Consider the following 25,219-nt stretch of genomic DNA (forward strand, 5'->3'; position numbering starts at 1 on the left):
TGTGTGTGTGTACGCTCCATCGGACAACTTCGGTTGGATTTTTCCCGCGGACAAATGTTGGATGGCAGGTTTTCAAATTTTTTCCGCGTGACAAATGTCTGTCGGATTTTCCGATCGTGCGTCGTACACAAGTCCGTCGAACAAAAGTCTGAAGTACAAACACGCGTGCTCGGAGGCAAGGACGAACCGGAAAGCGGTCGGGTCTTCGTAAAGGGAAAATTAACGTACGCGACGCGGAAAATTATGAAATGTGGAAACGCGGCGCACAATTCTCTTCTTCTTTGTAACGGGATAATAATGGAGCGGCTCTGCCGGTGATAATGATGTTATTGCAAAACTAATTTTCAAAGGCTTTTTTTTTTTTTTTCCTAGTGATTTCAAGAATAATATTATTGTGTTTTTTTGTTTTGTTTTTTGTTTTATTTTTGATGCAATTTACCACAACACCGTTTTTATTCCGGAGTTTTTAGTGCTCATGCACACGGACGTTTTAAAAAACTGGCTGCAAAGCTAGCTCCGACGCCTGGAAAAATCTTCGTTAAAAACGTGATTTTGACAGCGTTTTGCATTGGCGTTTTTGCACGTTTTTGCGCGTTTTTTAGCGTTAGCGTTAAGTAGCGTTTTTTAAGAAACACATCTCTTGGCTATAGCACTCAGAAAACAAAATATTTTGCGCGTTTTTGCGCGATTCGCGTTTTTACAGCTCTAGCTCCACGCCACGGAACGCAACTGCTTTTGCAGCTTAAAAAGGCCTGTCCATGTTAGTCTATGGCTTTATGCCCACCTAGGCGTTTTTGAGCTGCAAATGGCATAGGCGTTTTTAAGCTGTAAAAAAAAAAAAAACCCAGGCCCAGTGCGTTCCTTGGCGCGGAGCTAGAGCTGTAAAAACGCGAATCGCGGGAAAACGCGCAAAAACGCGCATCATATTTTCTTTGTTTTCTGAGTGCTATAGCCAAGAGATGTGTTTCTTTAAAAAACGCGCAAAAACGGCAATGCAAAATGCGGTAAAAATCGCGTTTTTAGCGCCGATTTTTCCAGGCGTCGGAGCTAGCTTTGCAGCCAGTTTTTTAAAACGTCCGTGTGCATGAGCACTAAAGATCAAAGATACAATTATGTTGTGTCCCTTGTTAATGTTACTTTGTATTTTTTTTAAATATAACTGCCGACTCCCAAACTGTCATTTGAAGTACAACACACAGCCGAGTATTATTCTCCACATTTGTTTTTTTTTTTTTTTTTTTGTGCATTAACCACTTAAAGCGGGAGTCCGCCGGGAGTTCCGCCGTTTTTTTTTTTTTTTTTTTAAAAGCCAGCAGCTACAAATACTGCAGCTGCTGACTTTTAAAATAATGACACTTACCCGCCCAGCGCGCCCGCGATGTCAGCACCCGAAGCCGATCTCTCGATCGTCTCTCGGGTGCCGCCATCTTGGGTATGGGAATCAGGAAGTGGAGCCTTTCGGCTTCATTTCCCGGTTCCCTACTGCGCATGCGCGAGTCGCGCTGCGCAATAAGGATGATCCCCGCTGTCTCTGGGATCCGTGTGTTTCCCAGCAGGCAGCGGGGGACTTTTGGAAAGGGGCGTAGATTCTGCGGAAAGGGGCGTACCTTTCTGCAGAATCTACGCCGGAAGTGGGTGCAGATACCTGTACTCTACCCCCCTCCCCCCTGAAAGGTGCCAATTGTGGCGCCGGAGGGGGGGGTGAGGATTCCAATGAGCGGAAGATCCACTTTAGGGTGGACCTCCGCTTTAAGGACCGCCTCACGCCAATATACGTCAGCAGAATGGCACGGCTGGGCACAAGCACCTACAGGTACGTTGCCCTTTAAGAGCCCGGCCGTGGGTCGTGCGCGCGTGCCGCCGTCGGCGCACTCGCGACCCTGTCCTGAGCTCCGTGGCCGCGGGACCTTCAGACCCGATCGCTGCCGATGTCCCGCGATCGGGTCACAGAGCTGAAGAACGCGGAGAGGTAAGTGTAAACAAACCCCATTCCCGTGCTTTCTAGTGTGGCTGTCACCGATCGTCTGTTCCCTGTCATAGGGAATGACGATCAGTGATGTCACACGCCAAGCCACGCCCCCCCTACAGTAAGAAACACACCTTAGGTCACACTTAACCTCTACACTGCCCCCCCCTAGTGTTAACCCCTCCTCTGCCAGTGTCATTTTTACAGTAATCAATGCATTTTTAATCGCACTGATCGCTGTATTAATGACAATGGTCCCAAAAATGTGTCAGAATTGTCCGACGTGTCCGCCATAATGCCACAATAAAAATCGCTGATCGCCGCCATTACTAATGAAAAAAAAAATTATTAATAAAAATGGCATAAAACTATCCCCTATAATTTTTGTACAAACCAATCAAACGCTTCTTGCGATTTTTTTATTTTTTATTTTTTATTTTTTTACCAAAAATATGTAGAAGAATACGTATCGGCCTAAACTGAGGGGGAAAAAAAAGTTTTTTTTATATATTTTTGGGGGATATTTATTATAGCAAAAAGTAAAAAAATATTGCATTTTTTTCAAAATTGTTGCTCTATTTTTGTTTATAGCGCAAACAATAAAAACCGCCGAGGTGATCAAATACCACCAATAGAAAGCTCTATTTGTGGGGGGAAAAGGACGTCAATTTTGTTTGGAAGCCGCGTCGCACGTCCGCGCAATGGTTAGTTAAAGTGACGCAGTGCCGAAGCGCAAAAAGGGGCTTAGTCCTTTAGCTGCAAAATGGTCCGGGGCTTAAGTGGGTAAAAACAAATAAAATTAGATTTGATATCTGCCAAATAAAACTTAATCAAAAAGTGCATTCTACGCATTCCAAAAATATAGAAAATATACCAAATCAAATCATTATTATTCATCCAAAAAAATAAAACAAAAGCCTCATGCATGTGTCCTGCTCCTTAATATAGGGCAGTGATGGTGAACCTTGGCACCCCAGATGTTTTGGAACTACATTTCCCATGATTCTCAGCTACACTGCAGAGTGCATGAGCCTCATGGGAAATGTAGTTCCAGAACACGTGGGGTGCCAAGGTTCACCATCACTGATATAGGGGGGGGTCAACAATGCCAAGAGTTGGTGAAAGCAGTGGTCAGTCATCTGGAGATAATTCCGAAAATCACCCGGATTATTCTACTGGAGCTCCCGCAGCAAAGGCATATGACAGAGTGGGTCACCATTAATGAAGCTAACAATTTTTGGTCTAAGAAATCCTCCTCCTCCTGTTCCTGGACTGGACTTGGGTCAAAGCAATAACTCCAAGGCCAATAAATAACACGTTATCTCCTCCGATTCCGCAACATGACTGGTTGACGAACGGCCGCTCAGAAACTAATTGAAAAGTGCGAATCAACGCTCGCCAAACTTCTAATTATTATTATTGTACAGGATTTCTATAGCGCCAACAGTTTACGCAGCGCTTTAAAATATAAAAGGGAGACAATACAGTTACAATACAATAAAATACAAGAGGATTAAGAGGGCCCTGCTCAGAAGAGCTTACAATCTAATGGGGTGGGGCAGGGGTTACAATAAGGTTGTAACTGTGGGGAATGAGCTGATGGAAGTGGTAGAAGATTAGTTGGTTTTGTGATCGGCTTCCCGGAAGAGATGAGTTTTCAGGGATGGCCTGAAGGTAGCAAGAGTAGAGGGATAGCCGGACAGGTGGAGGTAGCGAGTTCCAGAGGATGGGAGAGGTACGGGAGAAATCCTGGAGACGAGCATGGGAGGAGGAGACGAGAGAGCTTGAGAGTAGGAGGTCTTGAGAAGAGCGGAGAGGACGGTTTGGTTGATAATTGGAGACAAGATTGGTGATGTAGCTCGGGGCGGAGTTGTGGATGGCTTTGTAGTTTGTGGTTAGTATTTTGAATTTAATTTGCTGGGCGATTGGGAGCCAGTGTAGGGATTGGAGGAGAGGGGTGATGGACGCTGATTGGGAGCCAATATAGGGAAAGGAGGAGAGGGGTGGTGGATGCTGTTTGGGAGTCAGTGTAGGGATTGGAGGAGAGGGTTGGCAGATGCTGATTGGGAGCCAGTGTAGGGATTGAAGGAGAGGGGTGGTGGATGCTGATTGGGAGCCAGTGTAGGGATTGGAGAGGGGTGATGGACGTTGATTGGGAGCCAGTGTAGGGATTGAAGGAGAGGGGTGATGGACGTTGATTGGGAGCCAGTGTAGGGATTGGAGGAGAGGGGTGGTGGACGCTGATTGGAAGCCAGTATAGGGATTGGAGGAGAGGGGTAGTGGATGCTGATTGGGAGCCAGTGTAGGGATTGGAGGAGAGGGGTGATGGACGCTGATTGGGAGCCAGTGTAGGGATTGGAGGAGAGGGGTGGTGGACGCTGATTGGAAGCCAGTGTAGGGATTGGAGGAGAGGGGTAGTGGATGCTGATTGGGAGCCAGTGTAGGGATTGGAGGAGAGGGGTAGTGGATGCTGATTGGGAGCCAGTGTAGGGATTGGAGGAGAGGGGTGGTGGACGCTGATTGGGAGCCAGTATAAGGATTAAAGGAGAGGGGTGATGGACGCTGATTGGGAGCTAGTGTAGGGATTGGAGAGGGGTGGCGGATGCTGATTGGGAGCCAATGTAGGGATTGGAGGAGAGGGGTGGTGGACGCTGATTGGGAGCCAGTGTAGGGATTGGAGAGGGGTGGTGAACGCTGATTGGGAGCCAGTGTAGGGATTGGAGGAGAGGGGTGGTGGACGCTGATTGGGAGCCAGTGTAGGGATTGGAGGAGAGGGTTGGCAGATGCTGATTGGGAGCCAGTGTAGGGATTGAAGGAGAGGGGTGGTGGATGCTGATTGGGAGCCAGTGTAGGGATTGGAGAGGGGTGGTGAACGCTGATTGGGAGCCAGTGTAGGGATTGGAGGAGAGGGGTGGTGGACACGGATTGGGAGCCAATATAGGGAAAGGAGGAGAGGGGTGGTGGATGCTGTTTGGGAGTCAGTGTAGGGATTGGAGGAGAGGGTTGGCAGATGCTGATTGGGAGCCAGTGTAGGGATTGAAGGAGAGGGGTGGTGGATGCTGATTGGGAGCCAGTGTAGGGATTGGAGAGGGGTGGTGAACGCTGATTGGGAGCCAGTGTAGGGATTGGAGGAGAGGGGTGGTGGACGCTGATTGGGAGCCAGTGTAGGGATTGGAGGAGAGGGTTGGCAGATGCTGATTGGGAGCCAGTGTAGGGATTGAAGGAGAGGGGTGGTGGATGCTGATTGGGAGCCAGTGTAGGGATTGGAGAGGGGTGGTGAACGCTGATTGGGAGCCAGTGTAGGGATTGGAGGAGAGGGGTGATGGACGCTGATTGGGAGCCAGTGTAGGGATTGGAGGAGAGGGTTGGCAGATGCTGATTGGGAGCCAGTGTAGGGATTGAAGGAGAGGGGTGGTGGATGCTGATTGGGAGCCAGTGTAGGGATTGGAGGAGAGGGTTGGCAGATGCTGATTGGGAGCCAGTGTAGGGATTGAAGGAGAGGGGTGGTGGATGCTGATTGGGAGCCAGTGTAGGGATTGGAGAGGGGTGGTGAACGCTGATTGGGAGCCAGTGTAGGGATTGGAGGAGAGGGGTGGTGGACACGGATTGGGAGCCAATATAGGGAAAGGAGGAGAGGGGTGGTGGATGCTGTTTGGGAGTCAGTGTAGGGATTGGAGGAGAGGGTTGGCAGATGCTGATTGGGAGCCAGTGTAGGGATTGAAGGAGAGGGGTGGTGGATGCTGATTGGGAGCCAGTGTAGGGATTGGAGAGGGGTGGTGAACGCTGATTGGGAGCCAGTGTAGGGATTGGAGGAGAGGGGTGGTGGACGCTGATTGGGAGCCAGTGTAGGGATTGGAGGAGAGGGTTGGCAGATGCTGATTGGGAGCCAGTGTAGGGATTGAAGGAGAGGGGTGGTGGATGCTGATTGGGAGCCAGTGTAGGGATTGGAGAGGGGTGGTGAACGCTGATTGGGAGCCAGTGTAGGGATTGGAGGAGAGGGGTGATGGACGCTGATTGGGAGCCAGTGTAGGGATTGGAGAGGGGTGACGGATGCTGATTGGGAGCCAATGTAGGGATTGGAGGAGAGGGGTGGTGGACGCGGATTGGGAGCCAATATAGGGAAAGGAGGAGAGGGGTGGTGGATGCTGTTTGGGAGTCAGTGTAGGGATTGGAGGAGAGGGTTGGCAGATGCTGATTGGGAGCCAGTGTAGGGATTGAAGGAGAGGGGTGGTGGATGCTGATTGGGAGCCAGTGTAGGGATTGGAGGAGAGGGGTGGTGGACGCTGATTGGGAGCCAGTGTAGGGATTGGAGGAGAGGGGTGGTGGATGCTGATTGGGAGCCAGTGTAGGGATTGGAGGAGAGGGGTGGTGGACGCTGATTGGGAGCCAGTGTAGGGATTGGAGGAGAGGTGTAGTGGACACTGATTGGGAGCCAGTGTAGGGAGTGTAGGGATTGGAGGAGAGGGTTGGCAGACGCTGAGCTGTTGGTAAGGTGGATTAGTCTGGCAGCAGCATTCATGATAGACTGAAGAGGGGAGGAGCCTATGGAGAGGCCGGCCAATGAGAAGGGAGTTTCAATATTCAAGGCGAGATATAACGAGGGAGTGAATGAGGAACTCGGCTGTTTCATTTGTTAAAAAGGGGCGAATTTTAGAGACGTCACCGAGGTGAATTCTACAAACTTTTAACACGAAATTAGCAGAAGGAGCACAAAGAGTGGCGCTAAAGAGCTGAAAAACCACGTAGTACCTCACTTTGTTCCTGTTTTGTTGGCCGACAATCCCTTTTGCCGTTTTGCAGTCAAGACGAAATCCAGGCACAAAAGTCCGAGGCTTTGTCTGCGGAAAATCCGATGGCGTGTGCGAGGCGTCACGCTCTTCAATAATCGGCTCGTCTGTTTAGTAGGCAGATCATTTATTTAATATTAAAGGTCCGTTCATTTCCCTCGTTTTCCTGTACATCTCATATACATAACCAGCAGCTCATTCACTTCCTAAGCAGCTCATTCACTTCCTAAGCAGCTCATTCACTTCCTAAGCAGCTCATTCACTTCCTAAGCAGCTCATTCACTTCCTAAGCAGCTCATTCACTTCCTAAGCAGCTCATTCACTTCCTAAGCAGCTCATTCACTTCCTAAGCAGCTCATTCACTTCCTAAGCAGCTCGTTCACTTCCTAAGCAGCTCATTCACTTCCTAAGCAGCTCATTTATTCCATAAAGAGCCCATTGATGTGATACATAAAGATGAGAAATGAGACGCTTCATCCTCTGGTCGCCGGTTCCAAGCGTCTACTACTCTTGTAGAACTTTCCAACTTCCCCTCCAGTTGTCCCCGAAATCCATCAATTCTGGAGATTTCTCTGCTTTTTTTTTTTATTTTATTTTTTTTAGTTTTCTTTTTTCTTTTTTTGCGTCGGACCCCGGAGGCTCGTCGGAGGATTATAATAAATATGACTTGCAGAAAGCCCAACGTTTTATTGATTTCTTTGTGGCGCTCGAATCATTATCGGACTGACAGCTTTTTTATCATGAGTAACATTTTTGGCACGGCCGCCTCCCAATAAAACGGTTTCATCCGAAATTGTCTAATGCATCTGAAGTAGATTGTTGGGGGTTGCGTGCCAAAATCGCCGCGTTGAGATCATCCACCTTCCGAAATGATGAAATGAGTTAGCCGGGGTCTTTCGAGGATAGCGGCCCGAGTAATTAGACAGATTGCCCCACACGCACGCACGCACGCGCGCCCACCCGACCGCCGGGATTAATGAACGCTTCATTTACATCAAACGCTTTGTAATGCCACCGCTGCCGCAAATCACCTTTTTTTTATTTATTTTTATTTTTTAAATAGCGGTCGATGGGAGGACAAAAAGTAAAAAAAATTCTGGGTGTTGGAGATCCATACGATGGATTTGGTGATGGGGGTTTGGGGTCCCCATCTCTTTTTTTTTTTTTGGGATACTCTACACAACTCTGTCGCAGGAAATTGGCGTTTTTACACGAAAGGGGGGCGGCTTCTGCTAAACTCAGATGATGTTTTTATCATTGTTTTGGAGACGGAGCTTTCTTTTGGTGGTATTTAATCACCGTTGGGGTTTTTAATTTTTTGCTAAAAAAAAATACCTAAAATTTTGAAAAAAACTAAAAACTTTTTCTTAGTTTGTTAGAAAATATTGTAAGTAAGTCATTTTTCTCATTCACTGATGGGCACTGAGGTGGCACTGATGAGGAGGCACTAATATGCAGCACTGGCTGGCATCACTGCTGGGCACTGATTGGCATCATTGATGGGCAGCACTGATGAGCACTGAAAGGCAGCACTGATCAGCATCACTGCTGGGCACTGGCATCACCACTGGGCACTGATTGCAGGCACTGACTGACATCACTGCTGGGCACTGATAGGCAGCACTGATTGATGGCACTGATGATCACTGCTGGGTGGTACTGATGAGCAGACACTGAAATGCAGCACTGATTGGCATCCCTGCTGGGCGCCGATTGGCATTCCTGCTGGGCGCCGATTGGAATCCCTGCTGGGTGCCGATTGGCATCCCTGCTGCGCGCAGATTGGCATCCCTGGGCGGCACTGCTGGGCACTGATGAGCGGTACTGACTGGTATCATTGCTGGGCAGCACTGCTGATCGGTTCTGATGAGCGGTACTGACTGGTATCATTGCTGGGCAGCACTGCTGGGCACTGATGAGCGGTACTGACTGGTATCATTGCTGGGCAGCACTGACTGGTATCATTGCTGGGCAGCACTGACTGGTATCATTGCTGGGCAGCACTGACTGGCATCACTGCTGGGCACTGACTGGCATCACTGCTGGGCACTGAATGGCATCACTGCTGGGCACTGAATGGCATCACTGCTGGGCACTGAATGGCATCACTGCTGGGCACTGAATGGCATCACTGCTGGGCACTGAATGGCATCACTGCTGGGCACTGAATGGCATCACTGCTGGGCACTGACTGGCATCACTGGGTGGCACTGACTGGCATCACTGGGTGGCACTGATGAGCAGGCACTGAAATGCATCACTGCTGGGCACTGTTGGGACTGCACTGATAATCGGTACCCTGATTACCTGTACACGTCTCACCTGTGAGGAGAGGAGAGCCGATAACCAGCATTTCCTTTTTTACTTTGATTGGACACAGCTGATCACATGGGTACAGAACTGTGCCATCGGGTCTTTACTAAGATCGGGGTTGTGCCATGTCCCAGTAACACAGCGCGCCCGCGATCCCCGCACTGTTCGCCCCTGTGGGCAGGCAAGCATGGGGAGGGTGGGACGACGTCATATGTACAAGAGAGCCACCCGACCGCTGTCATTTGCCCATAGGGTGGGTGGGAGGTGGGTAAATCACAGAAATGTTGTGGAAAGGAGCTTTCACACATGACTCTGATGTGATTGGGGGAGGGGGGAAGTGATGGGGGGGACTCTGATGTGATTGGGGGACTCCAAACATTTATTTATGAAACGGATATTTTCGGTGCGGGAATATTTGTGAAATAAACAATGTGGCCCCTCCTACTGAAGAGATCGGAGCCCCCGGATTACTGGAATCTCTTTATTATAGATGATCACCTGAGCATTCGTGTTGATACTTTTGGGACACAATGTGGTGATAGCGGGTGAATCTGACAGTCTCGGGTGTTTTGATGAACCTGGAAGTTTTGGGTGAAAAAAAGTTAATTTGTAGCAAAAAAAAAAGGCAGATTTTTTCCATGAAGGAGAGAAGCGTCAGGATTGGCCTGGATGGGAACTGGTTAATATGTTTATTTCCTGTGATTTTTCAGCTCCATCTGGTGGCCTAAAATCAGGAAAATTCTGAATTATCGCCACTAGATGGAGCGGAAAATCATATAAGGAAAATTACTGGGATTAATTGTGATGTCTTTCACAAATATTTTATAAATAGGCTTCTATGTAGATGCAAAAAAAATAATAATATATATATATTCAAATTTTATATATAATTTTTTTTATAGTTTTACGAAGACATGCCAAATTTGCAAAACCAGATCACACACACACTCGCATTTTTACACATTTCTTTGTAACGATGAAGTCTTTTCATGGAAACCTCTTTTGTAAATGACGCTCAGCAGCCAATGAAATGTCGTTTTCTTTCCCTCATTTATAACACAATGTAGCAAAATTGTTAAACAGTAAAAATGTTTTTATTGGGTATTTAGAGTCAGTTTGCCGACACTTTATGGCTGCTCTGCTGTATATAATCGCTGAGCTCCCCCCTCCGGAGAGCGATCGCAGTGTCTGGATGATGAATATTTCATGCTCGGCTGCACCGCTCTCCTGGATTTATAGTTCTTCTCATCTATTGAACATAGGACTTAAAGCACAACTCCGGGGCAAACCGCTCAATATACAGATGGAACGCACGCTGTATAAAGAGAGCTGCTCCGGTTGTGAAAGGATTTGTATTTCTTGTCCCTCCAGTCCTGAGATTTACACAGCTCTGCCACACAGCGCTGTCCTGGGGAACTATATTTTGAGTTTTCTCTGCGGCAGTTCAGTAACACTTGCGGGTTTTCTCGCTCTCCCGGTTTGTGATGGGACAGCGAAGGGAGATGAGTTCATCAGTCTGAACTCTGCTGCCATTAGCAGTCTCTTTATACTGCAGTGTAGCTGACTGCTGCTTCTCCCTCCCTCAGTCTGAGCTCTGCTGTACAGGGACTCTAAATGGTCAGTACTAGGTACTTATGCTCCTGGTATTTAAAAAAAAAAAAAATACATTTAATGATTACAGAGCTGCATTCATTTGTGTTTCTTTATATCTGCATGGAGTTCAGCTTCACCCCATCCCAGTGGCGTCACTAGGGGGGGCTACTGGGGCCATAGCCCAGAATCTGGGGCCCGTAGCCCCAGTCTCCCCCGGGCAGGACCAGTGCGCACGTTGCCCTTATATTTACAATGTTGCTTTAAAAAAAAATTGCTTTTCAACACTTTTTTTTTTTATTTCATTTCATTTTTTTCCAGTATGTTCTCGTCAAATGTGTTTTTATTCTTTTTTTAAATATAATAAAGATTGACTAATTGAGTACATAGAAGGAAGGTTGTATAATAATATTCAAATAACAATAAAATAACAATAAATAACAAATAACAAAGCAGCTAAACGTTTCGATGTATGAACAGGATGAAGTAGAAATGTAACAAGTAGAGCAATGAAATAAATGAAGAAAGTATGGAAAGCATTAGAAGATTCCATCATTTGGAACACAGTGACTTGGTGATTATTGGTTTATTTTGCAAGGGCAGTAAATAGGAGATGAAATCGAATAAGTATATATTAAAAACAGAAGAGATCACGTCTTTATAAGTACCACACAATATTACCACTTCGCGGCGGGAGGGCGTCCAGGGACGTCATTGAATTTGCGGCGGATCTCTGAAAGATGCCTGCGGGTACAGACATCATTCAGATATCGGCTTTTTCAGCCGGTGATTCCCTGCACCATAAGAACGATCGTAGCGGCTGTTCCACCGCTTGATCGTTCTCACAGGTGGCGGGAGGGGAGGCCGCCACCCTCCGGTGCTTCTACTGACTTACCGCTTCCATCGGTGAATCGGAGAAGGGATCCACCGACTCTGCATGGTGATCATAGAGATTTCCGGCGGACCAGATGGTCGCTGGAGTCTCTATGATCGTTCGGAGGCCGGGCGCAATGATTTTATGGCGTCACACCCCGGCCTCTGCATTGAAAAAAAACAGCACCGGCCTCGGCTGGGAAGCCGTGATCATTTTATTTTATTTATTTTTTTTAGGCTTCCCAGCCTAGAGGTGAGAGATGTGGGGTCTTATTGACCCCCCCCCCCATATCTCACTGTAAAAAGGACCGATCGTGCCATACTCCTATTACAAGTGATGTTTACATTCCTTGTATTAGAAATAAAAGTGATCAAATTTCTTTTTTTTTAATGATGTGATGGGGAGGGGGGCTTTCATTTAAAGAGGTAACTCTGATATGAGGGACCCCCTAATGTTACGGGGGGGGGGGGCAATCCGATGTGATAAGGAGACTCTGACTTGATGCAGGGACCTCTGTTGTGAAGGGGAAATCTGATGTGATTGGGGGGGGGGGGGGGGGGGGTTGTTCCTATGTAAAGAGTGAACTCTGACATAATAGTGGGAGCTCTGATGGGAAGGGGGGGGGGATCTGATGTGATTGGGGGGCACTCTCATGTAAGGAGTGAACTCTGGCATGATGGGGGAACCCCTGATGTGAAGGGGGGCTGTGATGTATTGAGGGGACTCTGGCATGATTGCGGGGGGGCTCTGATGTGAAGGGGGGCTCTAATGTATTGAGGAGACTCTGGCATGATTGTGGGGGCCTCTGATGAGAAGAGGGGCTGTGATGTATTGAGGAGACTCTGGCATGATTGCGGGGGCCCCTGATGTGAAGGGGGGCCCCTGATGTGAAGGGGTGGCTCTGATGTGAAGAGGGGCTCTGATGTATTGAGGAGACTCTGGCATGATTGCGGGGGGCTCTGATGTGAAGGGGGGCTCTGATGTATTGAGGAGACTCTGGCATGATTGCGGGGGCATCTGATGTGAAGGGGGGGCATCTAATGTGAAGGGGGGAATCTGATGTGAAGGGGGCCTCTGATGTATTGAGGAGACTCTGGCATGATTGCGGGGGTCTCTGATTTGAAGGGGGCCTCTGATGTATTGAGGATACTCTGGCATGATTGCGGGGGTCTCTGATGTGAAGGGGGCCTCTGATGTATTGAGGATACTCTGGCATGATTGCGGGGGTCTCTGATGTGAAGGGGGCATCTGATGTGAAGGGGGCCTCTGATGTATTGAGGAGACTCTGGCATGATTGCGGGGGCATCTGATGTGAAGGGGGGGCATCTAATGTGAAGGGGGGAATCTGATGTGAAGGGGGCCTCTGATGTATTGAGGAGACTCTGGCATGATTGCGGGGGTCTCTGATGTGAAGGGGGGGCATCTGATGTGAAGGGGGCATCTGATGTGAAGGGGGCCTCTGATGTATTGAGGAGACTCTGGCATGATTGCGGGGGCATCTGATGTGAAGGGGGGGCATCTGATGTGAAGGGGGCCTCTGATGTATTGAGGGGACTCTGGCATGATGCGGGGGCCTCTGATGTGAAGGGGGCCTCTGATGTATTGAGGGGACTCTGGCATGATGCGGGGGCCTCTGATGTGAAGGGGGCCTCTGATGTGAAGGGGGCCTCTGATGTATTGAGGAGACTCTGGCATGATTGCGGGGGCATCTGATGTGAAGGGGGGGCATCTAATGTGAAGGGGGGAATCTGATGTGAAGGGGGCCTCTGATGTATTGAGGAGACTCTGGCATGATTGCGGGGGTCTCTGATGTGAAGGGGGGGCATCTGATGTGAAGGGGGCATCTGATGTGAAGGGGGCCTCTGATGTATTGAGGAGACTCTGGCATGATTGCGGGGGCATCTGATGTGAAGGGGGGGCATCTGATGTGAAGGGGGCCTCTGATGTATTGAGGGGACTCTGGCATGATGCGGGGGCCTCTGATGTGAAGGGGGCCTCTGATGTGAAGGGGGCCTCTGATGTGCACTATTGCAGCAGCAGGCAGGCTTTTGGTGTAATATATTGGCAGTCTACACGGTGCACCATGGAAATTGGCACCGGTCAGCGCCAATCTCCGCACCTTGAGGAATTTTCTGCCGCAGAAATAAACGGCAATCCTTTATTTTTTATTTTTGCTAACTGGAACATTCTGGTTGGGGATAGTCTGACACCATTTATAAAATCTTTATTTTTGTTACAACTTTGCAGGTTTCCTACACCTTGTTCCAGGATACAAGATTGTTTGAAATCTTCAACATCCCTCAACAAGAATTCCGGAACTTCTTCCAGGCATTGGAGAACGGTTACAGAGACATCCCCTGTGAGTACCCCGCACACCGCTTGTATGAAGAATGTTGGCATCTAGTTATTGAGGAACTACAACCCCCAGCGGGTCCTTCACAGTACTCAGTGGTACACTTTATAGGGCTGAAGTAAGTGCACCCCGGACCATCACACCTGTATGAACTTGTTGGACGCCCCCAAACCCATGGGCATTTTATATGGAGTTTTGCCCCATGTCGGGGCCTTATAAGTTCTCATAACGCTGTGAGGTTTGCGGATTGTGTGTCAGGACAGAAGTGCAGCCACTAAAATGTGTAGTGTGAGCTTCTGTAGTTGGATAGGATAAGAATAAAGTATTTATCATGGTTTCTTTTTGTAGTTTGCTTCACTGTTGGAACTACTACCCCCCCCCCCCCCCCCAGCTGCTACAAGGCCTGAGCTGGGAAGGCCCAGTTGGTTTCTCAGAGATGAGAGGCGGTGGGCACAGCACAGATGGGTGGCATCTCATCGACTCGCCTCTGTTACTTGTAAATATAGAAGCCAGCAGAGGAAGTCCGCCACTACCCCATCCTCTGCAGCTATGATGACCTCATCCAATGCAGAGCCTGGCAACTCCGCCACCTCATTCCGCTTTACATGCTGTGTGTTCCCTACTCTGCGTCTCCTCATTCCGCATTACATGCTGTATGTTCCCTACTCTGCGTCTCCTCACTCCACATTCCATGCTGTATGTTCCCTACTCTGCGTCTCCTCATTCCGCATTACATGCTGTATGTTCCCTACTCTGCGTCTCCTCACTCCACATTCCATGCTGTATGTTCCCTACTCTGCGTCTCCTCATTCCGCATTACATCCTGTATGTTCCCTACTCTGCGTCTCCTCATTCCGCATTACATCCTGTATGTTCCCTACTCTGCGTCTCCTCATTCCGCATTACATGCTGTATGTTCCCTACTCTGCGTCTCCTCATTCCGCATTACATGCTGTATGTTCCCTACTCTGCGTCTCCTCACTCCGCATTCCATGCTGTATGTTCCCTACTCTGCGTCTCCTCATTCCGCATTACATCCTGTATGTTCCCTACTCTGCGTCTCCTCACTCCACATTACATGCTGTGTGTTCCTTACTCTGCGTCTCCTCACTCCACATTACATGCTGTGTGTTCCCTACTCTGCGTCTCCTCATTCCACATTCCATGCTGTATGTTCCCTACTCTACATCTTTGTTCTGCATGCCATGCTGTATATTCCCTATCCTGAATTTTTATTCTGTATGCTTCCTATTCCACAAAATCTCATTCCTATGATCTCATTCATTTCCTATTCCACACCTCCACGTTCCATATACCATGCTGTATGTTCCCTATTCCACACCTCCTCATTCTATATACCATGCTGTATGTTCCCTATTATACACCTCCTCGTTCCATATACCATGCTGTATGTTCCCTATTATACACCTCCTCGTTCCATATACCATGCTGTATGTTCCCTATTATACACCTCCTCATTCTATATGACATGCGGTATGTTCCCTATTATACACCTCCTCATTCCATATACCATGCTGTATGTTCCATATTCCACACCTCCTCATTCTATATGACATGCTGTATGTTCCCTATTCCACACCTCCTCGTTCCATATACCATGCTGTATGTTCCCTATTATACACCTCCTCATTCTATATGACATGCGGTATGTACGCTATTCTGCACCACCTCATTCCATACGTCATGCTGTATGTTCCCTATTATACACCTCTTCATTCTATATGACATGCTGTATGTTCCCTATTCCACACCACCTCGTTCCATATACCATGCTGTATGTTCCCTATTCCACACCACCTCGTTCCATATACCATGCTGTATGTTCCCTATTCCACACCACCTCGTTCCATATACCATGCTGTATGTTCCCTATTCCACACCACCTCGTTCCATATACCATGCTGTATGTTCCCTATTCCATACCTCCTCGTTCCATATACCATGCTGTATGTTCCCTATTCCACACCTCCTCGTTCCATATACCATGCTGTATGTTCCCTATTCCACACCTCCTCGTTCCATATACCATGCTGTATGCTCCCTATTCCACACCTCCTCGTTCCATATACCATGCTGTATGTTCCCTATTCCACACCTCCTTGTTCCATATACCATGCTGTATGCTCCCTATTCCACACCTCATTACGTATCCCATGCTATATGCTCCCTATTCCACACCTACTAATTCCATACGCCATGCTGTATGTTCCCTATTCCACACCTCCTCATTCCATATACCATGCGGTATGTTCCCTGTTCCACACCACCTCGTTCCATATACCATGCTGTATGTTCCCTATTCCACATCTCCTTGTTCCATATACCATGCACCTCCTCATTCTGTATGACATGCGGTATGTACGATATTCCACACCACCTCATTCCATACGCCATGCTGTATGTTCCCTATTCCACACCACCTCATTCCGTATCCCTTGCTGTATGTTCCCCATTCCATGCCTCACTCCGTATCCCATGCTATATGCTCCCTATTCCACACCTACTAATTCCCTACGCCATGCTGTATGTTCCCTATTCCACAGCACCTCATTCTGTACACTATGCAGTGTGATCTCTTTTCCCCATCACCTCATTCTCTATCTCTGCTGCTCCCTTCAGTCTGAGGCCAGGATAAGCTGATTTGTCCTGTTTTGCTAGATTGTGATGAGCCTTCTCTTCCATCCCAAAGACTGGGCAGGAGAAGGGCACGGCGGCCATCTGTTGGGTCTGGAAGAGTGAGGACTATGAACCAAAATATGGGGCTTTCAGGTTGTCCTTGTATAACCCTTCTGGTGACCTTCCTGACCTTCCGGACCTATGTGCTGGTACAGATATTGCAGGCCTAGCCGTTTGGGAGAATGGTGACCCTTCTGAGCCTAGGAGGGAGGCCCCTGGGATAGAAGTCTGATGGTGCAAACCTGACAAGTGTAGTGGATGAGGTTCCTGAAGTGAGGAGACCCTGTCTTGTTGGCTATGTGGGCAGCCCAGTGGTTGGCATTTTGGCCTTGCACAGCCAGGCTCCTTGGTTCGAATCCCTGCCAGGACATTATCTGCATGGAGTTTGTATGTTCTTTCCGTGCTGTGTGTGTGTTTCCTTCAGAGACTCGGATTCCCTCCCACACTCCAAAGACATGTTGGTAGGGCAATGGCTCTTCTCTAAATAGGCCCTCGTGTGTGTAGTAATATGAAGCAGAGAATCGCCTACATCTATAAGAGAAGACCCGCCATTTCCCTCCTATGGTAGGCGGTACGCGGGAATGTCCCGGGAAATTTGCACTTGGTATATGAAAGGTCCCTGTGATGACCGATCGATGCTCCGTTATACACAACTCTATGATTGTATTATGTTAGTAAACTCACCGTTTTTAGGAAAAATCTGCTAAAACATCTTCTCATTCTTAGGGATTGGAGGCTATTCTGTGTTGACGCGTTTTGATCCCCGCTAATACACGCAGCAGAGATTTTGTTCCTTCTCTGTGAAAATAGAACATTTTGTATCTTCCTAATCAGGATAATTCAACATTTTGATACTGAAAGTAACAAGAATTGTATCTGTTTTGCAGACCATAATCGGGTACACGCCACTGATGTGCTGCACGCGGTTTGGTATCTGACCACGCGGCCGATCCCAGAGTTTCAGGAACTCTCCAGTGAGGAGACAGGTAGGAGACAATCGTTGGAATACATTAGCCGAGTATCTGATTGAAGGAGATCGAAGTGCCAATAATAAAATGTTTGTCCCGGGAATCGCTGCGCCCGATCCACCATCACCCCGAGTTTCATAAAATCCTTCGCAGCCGGACCCATCCAGCCGGTCACATGGTGTCCTTTTCACTCCTCCCCTTCATGCTTTAGTGCTTGTGGGTGGAGCTTCAGTAAGCTCAGAGAGGGCGGAGCTGAAACCAGGGAACACATTGGTTGCTTTTTTTTTTTTTGGGATTCAGGGCCAATGAGGATTGGGTAGCTCTACCTAGCAAGGCCTCCCCCTGGCGCTTTCTCATTTACTCAGACCCTCCTTTCCCACACTCCTTTCCCACACTCCTCTTCCTCACTCTCTCTTCTTCCCCACCCACCCTTCTCCCGCACCCTCTCCCCACCCACCCTTTTCCCGAACCCTCTCCTCCCCCATATCCACCCTTTTCTCACACTCTGTTCCGCTCTTTCCTCTCCCAGACTCTCTTCTCTCCCACTCTTATTTCTCTCTCCTGCTCTTTCCTCTCCAGCACTTTCTCCCCTCCCACATTTTTCTCTTCCCCACTCTCTCTCTTCTCCATTCTCTCTTCTTCCGTACGCTCTTCTCTCTCTTTTGTCCCCCTATCTTTCTCCTTGTTTATTTTGTTTTCCCAGCTTCGTTTTCACTTCTTTCTCTACTTCACTAAAATGTATCTATCGCTCTCCTCTCTTCTGAACCTCGTCCCGCTTATCTCCCCCACGCCCCCCCCCCCGATATCTCCCCCACGCCCCCCCCGGATATCTCCCCCACGCCGCCCCCGGATATCTCCCCCACGCCGCCCCCCGATATCTCCCCCACGCCGCTCTCCCCCATGCCCCCCTCCCCCACGCCGCTCTCCCCCACGCCGCCCCCGATATCTCCCCCACGCCACCCCCGATATCTTCCCCCACGCCGCTCTTCCCCCACGCCCCCCCCCTGATATCTCCCCCACGCCCCCCCCCGATATCTCCCTTTCACCCAATTTCTCTTCTCTCTGCCCCGCCCTCTTTTTCTTTCTTTTATAATCAGTTTGCTCCACCTTTCTCTCTGTTTCTGAAATTCATATTGCCTCCATTGGTAGAACCAGACACATTTATTTATTATAGGTAGTATTGGGAGAGTGGTGGAAGGAATTACCCCTAGGGCATCACTAGGGGTAAAGGTCAATATAAGGGGAATAGAAGGTGGCTCCGGAAATGTTATCAGGACGCCTCATATATAATATAATACAAAGGGGTGCGGGGGGTTGAGTCCGTGATGTTGGATATTTATAAGTCTGGAGTTCCTCATCATATCTCTCTGTCTGTCACATTTTGTGCGGCTATTTTGGCTCCTCTTCTCCCTGCAGAATGTGGAGTTTCCTTTTCTATAGAAGTGAAGTCCGGGATGAGAGGGAAGAGTCTCTGGAAGTGTCCCTCACTGCACTCGGGGCCCCCAGTGCAGGAGGTGATCCTCATCCTCCAGGCCCCCCCGTGGTCACTCCGCCGCCACAGTCTACTCTCCTTGGTTTGTAGGTCTGTCTGTGTCCTCTGATTGGGTTTCCAGGCGGTGGGCGTTCTGTCTGTACAGGATCAAGTCTGTCTGTCTTTGGGGTCTTGTAGCACCTCCAGGTATGGGGCCAGTTTGTCGTCTCCCTGTAGTGACTGGTAAGTAGGTATTTTCTGGGAGTTCATTTCATTTCTTCATTCTCCAACATATTTTTATTTGGAGTCATCATGTCTTTTATTTGAGATTTTCCCAGGCCGCATTGTGTGGACAAGGAGCTGATGACTTGTGGTAGGTTCGCATGATTTGGACTGATCCTAGTGGGTCAGCAAGGTTTTATGGTGGTATGAGTTGGGGCTGCTGTTTTGTAGCTGGTCCCGGTATAGGATATAGCGCCCTCTTCTGTACTGCCAACAATAAGAAAAATCTACTCAACTCCTCGCCTGGCAAGCACTGTTGGAGATGCTCCGATGGACTTTGAAGAGATGCTTGCAGAATTCCAGATATAATATTTCAGATGCTGTGGAGTCCCATTTGGATTGGTCTGAATAGGTGGCCAGACCCGAAACTTCACTGCCATGAAGGATTGGGGTGGTCCAACTGTCAAAGGTTTTAGGTCCGTCTCTTACTGGTGATTTTAGGTGTTATAGTTGTCTGCTTGTGGCACAGAAAGGTTCTGCGTGTCTTTTAGGACCTCTGTGGCTGGCAGAAGCCTCCCGATCGGATCATTTCTAGGCCAAGGTATGTGTAGCTTTCGATTCATCAAGACTCCAGTTGGTCAATGTAAAAGAAGAGTTCTTGATTTGTTAGGTGTGCTTCCTTTGGAACGCCATGACTTTTGTTTTCTTTGGGTTGATAGGTAGTGCCCATGTGGCACTGTATTTCTCCAGCACTTTTAGACTGTCTTGTAGGCCTCTCTGTGTTGGTGACAGTGGTGGAGGTCGTCTGCATCCAGCCAGGGCAGGACTGGGACAAAAATTTGGCCCTGGACTTCATCCAGACCGGCCCACTTTAATTTTGCAAACACGCAAAAAAACTGTATATAAACTATACGCAATTGGGCAAAAAAGCCCCAAGAGAGCCCCCCTTACATCAGGGTCCCAAGAGAGCCCCCCTTACATCAGGGTCCCAAGAGAGCCCCCCTTACATCAGGGTCCCAAGAGAGCCCCCCTTACATCAGGGTCCCAAGAGAGCCCCCCTTACATCAGGGTCCCAAGAGAGCCCCCCTTACATCAGGGTCCCAAGAGAGCCCCCCTTACATCAGGGTCCCAAGAGAGCCCCCCTTACATCAGGGTCCCAAGAGAGCCCCCCTTACATCAGGGTCCCAAGAGAGCCCCCCTTACATCAGGGTCCCAAGAGAGCCCCCCTTACATCAGGGTCCCAAGAGAGCCCCCCTTACATCAGGGTCCCAAGAGAGCCCCCCTTACATCAGGGTCCCAGGAGAGCCCCCCTTACATCAGGGTCCCAGGAGAGCCCCCCTTACATCAGGGTCCCAGGAGAGCCCCCCTTACATCAGGGTCCCAGGAGAGCCCCCCTTACATCAGGGTCCCAAGAGAGCCCCCCTTACATCAGGGTCCCAAGAGAGCCCCCCTTACATCAGGGTCCCAAGAGAGCCCCCCTTACATCAGGGTCCCAAGAGAGCCCCCCTTACATCAGGGTCCCAAGAGAGCCCCCCTTACATCAGGGTCCCAAGAGAGCCCCCCTTACATCAGGGTCCCAAGAGAGCCCCTCCTTACATCTTGGTCCCCAAAGAGCCCCCCACTTGCATCAGAGTCCCCATATAGCCTTCCCCTTACATCAGGGTCCCCAGAGAGCCCCTCTTACATCAGGGTCCCCATATAGCCTTCCCCTTACATCAGGGTCCCCAGAGAGCCCCTCTTACATCAGGGTCCCCAGAGAGCCCCTCTTACATCAGGGTCCCCAGAGAGCCCCTCTTACATCAGGGTCCCCAGAGAGCCCCTCTTACATCAGGGTCCCCAGAGAGCCCCTCTTACATCAGGGTCCCCAGAGAGCCCCTCTTACATCAGGGTCCCCAGAGATCATCCGCCTTACATCAGGGTCCCCAGAGATCATCCGCCTTACATCAGTGTCCCTAGAGAGCCAACCCCTTACATCCGGGTCCCCGCAGAGCCCCTCCCCCCTTACGTCCGGGTCCCCAGAGAGCCTCTCCTTACATCAGGGTCACCAAAAAGAGGGCAGGTAGTGGGCCGGGACCCTGTGGTTGAGGACTCCTGGACTGACTCGGGGCTATGGGCCCCAGATTCTGGACTATAGCCCCAAAAGTCCCCCCCCCAGCGATGCCACTGGCTGTCACTGAAACCGGCCCACTGAGCCATCGGCCACCAGGAAACTCCCTATAGTCCCTATGGCCAGTACATGCCTGCATCCAGCAGGAAATTCACCTCGGTGTCATGTCCAGGCGCTGAGGAGGATTCTAGAGCTTCAGCCAGTCTCTCGCGCTCTCTGTTTCTCTCTCTTGTTTTATGATCTGTTCCTATCTGGTTAGTTGATTGATGAGGAAATGCTGATCTCTCCTGATCTCCTGCCAAGTGTCCGGCTGGGTTCCATCATCTCCCCCCCATCCCTTTCCCCGTGAGTTCCTTTGCTGCAGTCAGCATCTTGCTGGCACTTGCTCTGCATTAGTCTAATATTTCTTTACATAATTAGGAAATTAAACATCTCCAGCTAAAAATACCCCCGGCCTCGCCATCTCCTCCTGATTGCAGCAGCTCGGGCGGAGGGGAAATGGCAGCCGCTTGTGGTGATTCATGGCTGTGACGCTGGTGGGATGATTAATCTCGGTGAGCGGAGAGATCCCAGATTACACAGCAGATCTGCCGTGGCCCCTTTATGGGGTTGTTTATGTAACTGTCTCCACATCAATGGAACGGATTGCCCCGTGCAGTGGTGTCGCTATGGGGGTGCGTGGGATGGCTGATATCCAAACACGATGGTGTCGCCTCCATCCATGACGGTGCACAGATTGGCACGCTGGCATCAACCGCATCATTTACAGGACCTGGTTTGGGGTGCGCACCGTGACCATGCGCTGCCAGCCAAAAATGCATCGATTGTCCTACCCCGCTACCCCCACCTCAACCCTCCGCATTATGAAAAGGTGACAGTGAAGATCAATTGTTTTCATTGATGTGAGCAAATTGATCAGACTTGCAACTAGGGGAAGGCGGAATTGGCAGCTGCCTTGGGGCTCAAAGCCAGGGTGCCACTTCACTTTTGTTCAGAGAATAAAAAGATTTTCCACCATTTAATATTTAGACCTCTGTGAGTCTGTGTTGAGACACGGCCTCCCTTAATCAGTCTGCCCCAAGTTCCAGCCACCTCCTGGCACTTTGCAGACGTGGCTCCCCTCCGTCAGTATGCCCCAAGCCTCCCTCTGTCAGTCTGCACTGAGCCATTTCCCCCCTCTGTCATTGGGCGCCGAGGCCCGTCCTCCCTCTGTCGCTGGGCGCCGAGGCCCGTCCTCCCTCTGTCGCTGGGCGCCGAGGCCCGTCCTCCCTCTGCCGCTGGGCGCCGAGGCCCGTCCTCCCTCTGCCGCTGGGCGCCGAGGCCCGTCCTCCCTCTGCCGCTGGGCGCCGAGGCCCGTCCTCCCTCTGCCGCTGGGCGCCGAGGCCCGTCCTCCCTCTGCCGCTGGGCGCCGAGGCCCGTCCTCCCTCTGCCGCTGGGCGCCGAGGCCCGTTCTCCCTCTCTCGCTGGGCGCCGAGGCCCGTCCTCCCTCTGCCGCTGGGCGCCGAGGCCCGTCCTCCCTCTCTCGCTGGGCGCCGAGGCCCGTCCTCCCTCTCTCGCTGGGCGCCGAGGCCCGTCCTCCCTCTCTCGCTGGGCGCCGAGGCCCGTCCTCCCTCTCTCGCTGGGCGCCGAGGCCCGTCCTCCCTCTCCCTGGGCGCCGAGGCCCGTCCTCCCTCTCCCTGGGCGCCGAGGCCCGTCCTCCCTCTCCCTGGGCGCCGAGGCCCGTCCTCCCTCTCCCTGGGCGCCGAGGCCCGTCCTCCCTCTCCCTGGGCGCCGAGGCCCGTCCTCCCTCTCCCTGGGCGCCGAGGCCCGTCCTCCCTCTCACTGGGCGCCGAGGCCCGTCCTCCCTCTCACTGGGCACCAAGGCCCATCCTCCCTCTCACTGGGCACCGAGGCCCATCCTCCCTCTTTCACTGGGCACCGAGGCCCGCCCGCTCGCCCTCTTTCACTGGGCACCGAGTGGCCTCCCGTTTGTCAGTCTATGCCAGGCCTCTATCCCCCCATTGTACAGAGAGATTATCAGGGTATCTATGGTGGCTGAGTGCTGCCTTGGCAGACGGTGAGCAATTAGGCAGCCGAGAAATAAAGCCTCATAGCATAATGCAGTAGTCATGTATCCGGCGTCTGCCAGGACAGGTCTGAGCACAGTACATGGATCTCTGTGTCTGTGCCAGCACTGAGTACAGTGACTTCATCCCCGGCCATCCTGCAGACTGTGCTGGGCAGGGAGAGACGCCGCAATCACTTCACATCCCTCGACGGCCCAGCGCCAACCCGCCACCTCCGACCTCTTTACATAGAGGCAGAAATATGAGGAAATTATGAGGGGGATTCCAAAATATGGGCAGTCCTATCCAGATACTAATGCTGAAAACAAACCACAGATTTCCATCCAGTTATTCCCCACAACACACCTGAGGTCAGTGATGACGCTGATATTAAACGGGAACCCAGATCTCTTTATTGTATTCTATTCATGGCTGTGGGAGGGATCATCACTGCATTACTCTGATACAATCCTCCTTGTGTGTCATTTTGTAATTATTTCTATACTAGAGAACTTGCAGTGAAATTGGGGGGTGTTAAAATCTACCTTTTAAGAAAATGTCCAAATGTTCACTTGTAAGGTAAAGGGGATTAGAGTAAAGCAATAGTGCCCGACCTGTAGGGGATTAAATGATCATAAAATTTAACATTTAAAAAAAAGGGCAACAAATGGGCAGCCTTGACAATACATGGACAACTGTGACAATACAGGGGCAACTATGGCAATGCAGGAGCATCAAATGGTCAACTGTGGTAATACAGGGGCAAAAAATGGGCAACTATGGCAATACAGGAGCAACCAGGAGGCAACTGTGGTGATACAGTGACAACAAATACACAAACCAGGCCATACATAAGCAAACAAGTACACCATCCACGCAATACATGAGCAACAAGTACACAATCCAGGCAATACATGGGCAACCAATGGGCAATTTCTGCATTGCGTTGGCAACAAATGGACAATCCTGACAATGACACCAAGTTAGCAACGGTCCATGGGCAACTGTGATAATACAGCGGCAACAAATGGGCAACTGTGACATCATGAGGACAACAAATGAGCAAACTTTAGAATAAAACCTGTAATATTAACAATACATGGGCAACAAATGGGCAATTCTGACAATTCAGGGCAGCGAATGGACCAGCTTGTCACTATAATCGTTTTACTATGTGGACAATAAATAGGCAATACTTGACGATAAATGGGCAGTTGTTACAATGACTTGGCAACAAACGGCAACTCTGACAATACAGGGCCAACAAATGGACAATGCTGACAATACATGGACAATAAATGGGCAATCTTTAGAATATGTGGGCAATAACTAGGCAATCCATACAATACACAGGTAACAAAAGGGAAATTGTGAAAAGAAAAGGGGTCTTCGCTGAACTGTTACCGCAATGTTGGAAGAGCACAATTGTCTACAATGCCCTTGTAGACTGCAGTATTAAAGCTCCTCTTCCCTGGAAACACCCAAACTCTTCTGGAGGAGCAAAATGGATATTGCAGACAAATTTGAAGAGTTCCAATAAAGCTATTTCTGCAGTTTTTTTTTTATGACTGCAAAAGGGGTTAAATAATTGTTTTAATGCTGACAAATCAATCAATCAATCAATCAATCAAATGCTTTTTAGGAATAAACCATTAAGTTTGAGGTTCCAGGGAGATGTCCTCTCATCCTTGGTCATATGACATCAGGGCCCCCCGCTGGTTCCCCTCACCAGAGAGCTTTCTGTATATATGCCTACAGAAGGTGTAGAAAGGGGGGCAGTGACATCATAATTCTGGTGGTACTTCCCCATTGTGGTGTTTATATAG

General features: G+C 49.8%; 1 protein-coding gene across 1 annotated transcript in view; it reads left to right on the forward strand.

The window, feature by feature from the left end:
- Positions 1–25,219, forward strand: part of PDE3B (phosphodiesterase 3B) — a 140,151-nt gene that overhangs the window by 87,545 nt on the left and 27,387 nt on the right. Inside the window, 2 exon segments of the mRNA XM_077453679.1 lie at positions 13,778–13,889; positions 17,468–17,566. Of these exon segments, the coding sequence (XP_077309805.1) occupies positions 13,778–13,889; positions 17,468–17,566 (211 nt within the window).

The sequence above is a fragment of the Lithobates pipiens genome, unplaced genomic scaffold (genome assembly GCF_037356315.1).
Source record: "Lithobates pipiens isolate NorthernLeopardFrog02 unplaced genomic scaffold, aLitPip1_a1.2 Scaffold_24, whole genome shotgun sequence".
NCBI lineage: Eukaryota > Metazoa > Chordata > Amphibia > Anura > Ranidae > Lithobates > Lithobates pipiens.